This window comes from Corylus avellana, chromosome 1 (genome assembly GCF_965113065.1).
Source record: "Corylus avellana chromosome 1, dhCorAvel1.hap1.2, whole genome shotgun sequence".
Lineage (NCBI taxonomy): Eukaryota > Viridiplantae > Streptophyta > Magnoliopsida > Fagales > Betulaceae > Corylus > Corylus avellana.
This window is the reverse complement of record NC_142490.1, coordinates 23,266,280-23,270,309: the sequence shown is the minus strand read 5'-3', so window position 1 is coordinate 23,270,309 and position 4,030 is coordinate 23,266,280. Positions and strand designations below refer to the sequence as shown.

Genomic DNA, 4,030 nt, shown 5'->3' with positions numbered 1-4,030 from the left:
TACGTTATAGTTGATGTGGGAAAAGGCAATTATCCTATTTTTATTTTTATTTATTTTTATTATTATTATTATTATTTTTTATGCGGATGGAGATGGGGGATTAAAGGGGTGAAAGCTGGTGTTTTTACTATTTTTCTTAAGTTGTTCGTTGAGATGTCAACCTCTTGGTGACGGGCATAATTAAAATGACGAGTTTAATTTATGCCACATTAATCCCATAGGCCATAGAAGTTATATATTCTCTAATACAAAAGGTAATACGTAGAATAATGTAAATATGGTAATCAAATCAAGATTTGATTATAAATTTATAATAATACATGAAAGGTAAATGACTTAATAAGAACAAAACAAAAGATATAAATCGGAAAGAAAACAAACAATATTGTGACAAACAACTGGTAGGATAAGGATGATCCTCTGGTTGCTGTTATTCATCATGCAGTACTGTAGGTAGTTGAAAACAGTTGATAGGTTCTAACTGACGACAAGCTGGACTCCGTAATTAACTAACCAAAGCTTACTGTGAGTTGGTGCTTAGTATGGCAGTTGCATGCTCCTGCACCAGTTTCCAAGCCATGATCACGTGCCGTTCCTCTACCAGAGTCGCGCCGACGGCGAACCGTATGGCGTAGACATTCCCAACCACGGCATGAGTCATGAAAACGCGGCCTGACATGTTAATGGACTCCAATAACTTCTCGTTCACCTCATTTGAACTTCCTTCTTCTTTTTCTACTACGACCTTATAATGTCCATTCTCAGCGTTACCATTTTGGTGTGATTGCTTCGGCTTTCGCATACCCATTGCTTTTGGCAAAACCCTAAAGCAAACCATAGCAAAATTTCTAGGGACCACAATTTCAAACCTCTTGTCCATTGCTACAAGCCCTTCAAAAAGCTTGGCCATTTCAACATGACTTCTCATGAACTTCCTAAGGTTAGCCACGCCATAGCTTCTAAGCACAAACCAAAGCTTCAAGGCTCGGAATCTCCGGCTTAGGGTTATCTGCCAGTCTTTGTAATCCACCACTTGCCTTGACTCGGTGGCTTTATTCCTCAAAAACTCGGGGTTCGTCGAGAGTGATTTTATCAAGGCACTCGGATCTTTCACCCAAAGGCAGCAGCAATCTAAAGTGGTTAAGAACCATTTATGAGCATTGAGACTAAATGAGTTGGCACCCTCAACGCCGTCCAGGAAATGCCGGAACTCAGGACAAATGCATGCACTTCCGGCATAAGCAGCATCGACGTGCACCCACATGCCGTAATCTTTTGCCACTTGGCATAACGACCCCAGTGGATCAACGGCAGATGTTGAAGTAGTCCCCACAGTGGCGCATAGAAACAATGGGACTAAACCTGCTTCTATGTCTTTGCGAATTTGGGATTGTAGCGAGTCTGGCGACAGCGCAAATGATGTCGACTTTGTGGTCCTGACAGCTCTGAAATTTTTCGGGTGGATTCCGGCTATTTTTGCTGCCTTTTGGAGTGCGCTATGGGTTTGGTCGGACCCATAAACCACCAACTTTTTAATGTTGTCTGTCCCGATTTTGCTTAGCATTTGATCCCTTGCAGCGGCGAGTGTGCACAAAATGGCCTCACAAGTGGTCCCTTGTAGCACACCCCCGCCATTGCCGGAGAAAAGGAAGGATTTGGGCAGCATGAGCATCTCTCCAAGCCAATCCACGACTATTGTCTCAAGCTCAGTGGCGGCTGGAGATGCAATCCAGTTGAATCCGACCACATTGAATCCGGCACTAAGCATCTCTCCTAGAAACCCTGCTGTGCTACTTGTGCATTGGAAGTAAGCGAAGAAGTTAGGGCTTTGCCAATGTGTTAAACCAGGAATTATATGCTTCTGCACGTCTTGCAGAATGGTTTCGATGGGCTCTGGATTATATGGGGTGGACTCCGGCAAGCGTTGCCGGAGATATCCTGGTGCCACTTGGCTTCGAACTGGGTATTTCTCAACATCCAGAAAATAATCGGCTAAGAAGTCGATCATCATGTGGCCTTGCCGCCTGAACTCCTCAGGGTCGAGTGGGTTGTTGTTAAAGATGGAAGAGTGGTTGATTTCATGGCCGTCAAAATTGAGGGTAGCCATTGTTGGTAACTAGAGAAAATTAAAGAAATGGTTGAGTTGGTTGGTTTCTTTGGTTTTCTCAAGGAAGAGTTGATGAGTGGGAAAGAAGCGGATGAAGAGTTTATATATAGAGACGTCCAAAGCCCCTTCAGAATGAAATTGAGTTATTTAAGGGTTAACAACTTTTTTGGTATTTGGGTTTTGAGGTTTTTATAATTTTCTCTCCTAAGTTTTAAAATATGACTAATCTAGTACCTTAGATTTTGGAAAAGTTCGAGTCACCATTTCTAATTTGAAAAATTCTATGAGGACGACCGAACTACCCCCAATTTGACCTTAGGGGTGGCTCCAAGGGCCAAAAAGTGGGTGGCCGAAACCACTCCTTTTTGGCCCTTAGGCCACCCCCAGACTGACCTTGGGGGGTGGATAAGCCACCCCTAACTAAGATCAAACTGAGGGTGGCTGGCCACCCCCATAGAATTTTTCAAATTAGAGGTGGTGATTCGGTCTTTTCTAAAATTTGAGGTACTAGATTAGTCATATTTTAAAACCTAGGGAGAAAATTAAAATATCTCAAAACTCAGGTACCAAAAAAGTTATTAATCCTTTAATTTTTTTATCGACATATATTTCTTCAAAACCAGTCTCAAGAAAATATTCTTCAATTCATTTAAAATAGTGTCAGGTGTCTAAAAACATTTAAAAGGCACATTAAATTCTTAACGTCCTTAATAGTAATTTACCAATTTAGAGTAAATTTAATGTAATTTTTAAATATTTATATACACTCAACATTATTTTAAATAGATTGAAAAATACTCTTTCAATTTGGAGGAAATTTTGTCATTTATTCGAATCACCATTTCTTTCTCATTACATGTTGCCAACAATAATATCTTTTGCTTTAACGGCGTATCGTTCCTTTTTAATATATTCTAGATCCACGTGAAGCAAAAGTCGGCGGTCTAGACCATTAGATCATGACATTTTGGCAAGGTCGCTTGATTGGAGACCTAGCCTTGTGAGAAATTAAAGGCATGAGTTAAATGAGTTTAGCAACCTTTCTTTGTCCAACTAGTTGCTCCTATCTTTGATGCCAAGATCTTCTAGGAGACGCTGCTACCTATAGCTGACATAAAGGTTTGTTTAAACATTATTTGGTTAATTATTGAGATAATTGGATTCAGTATCGACTGATTTTTAATAAAAGAATATATTTTCTTTGTCCTTATTCCTTGTGTGTTCAAGAATCCAAGAGATAGGCATGTTCTCTTTTCTTAGTTTTCTATCCCCCTTTTATTACATTAATTACCTGCCAAATTAACGAGAGAACCTAGATCGACTCTATTTACGTACTACATGTTCCGAAAGCCATATGTTAGACTTTTAAGGAGGACCAGGCACCGCAGACATGCGGTAGTTTTGTCAACCGGCCAGGATGTCTTTTAACCCTTAGAAGAAAATTACCATGAATTAAAATAAAATAAAATAAAACTACCGTGAATTAAAATAAACTACAGGTAAGTTTGTTTGGTTTTTTTCTTCTCTCTTTTGGCCGTGAACTCCCATTCAAAACAAATAATTCTCTTCTTCTTTTTGGGACCAAAACGACTCCAAGCCATTAGACAAATAATTCTTTTCTTCTTCCGAATCTGTTTCCCAAACGACTACAAATAATTCTGTTTTGGCCGTGAACTCCCATTCAAAATAAATAATTCATAACGCGATCTGACTCAACGTATTAGACTAGAAGTCTGTCATATGGAAGGTCAGAAATTAAATCTTTGAGGGGACCAGAGGATAAAAGTAATATTTTTATAAGTCATTTTAAAAAAGTTTGGGAGATCTTCGGCAACCTGGAGAGAGATGGAAATTGCGTATTAAGGGACGAAAGGATGGAGATATATAGTAGTGGCCGAGCAATGCTAGAGCATTTACTCCGGT

At 39.7% G+C, this 4,030-nt stretch overlaps 1 protein-coding gene across 1 annotated transcript; it reads right to left on the bottom strand.

The window, feature by feature from the left end:
* Window positions 1-335: 335 nt before the first annotated feature.
* On the bottom strand, window positions 336-2,107 carry LOC132171964 (tyrosine decarboxylase 1-like). The gene has a single exon (XM_059583384.2). The coding sequence runs from the start codon at window positions 2,105-2,107 to the stop codon at window positions 521-523; it is 1,587 nt and encodes a 528-aa protein (XP_059439367.2). The 3' UTR covers window positions 336-520.
* Window positions 2,108-4,030: the final 1,923 nt, after the last annotated feature.

What these genes read in the sequence shown, in the direction of transcription:
- LOC132171964 (XM_059583384.2), bottom strand. Translation starts at nt 2,107, where the DNA reads ATGGCTACCCTCAATTTTGACGGCCATGAAATCAACCACTCTTCCATC.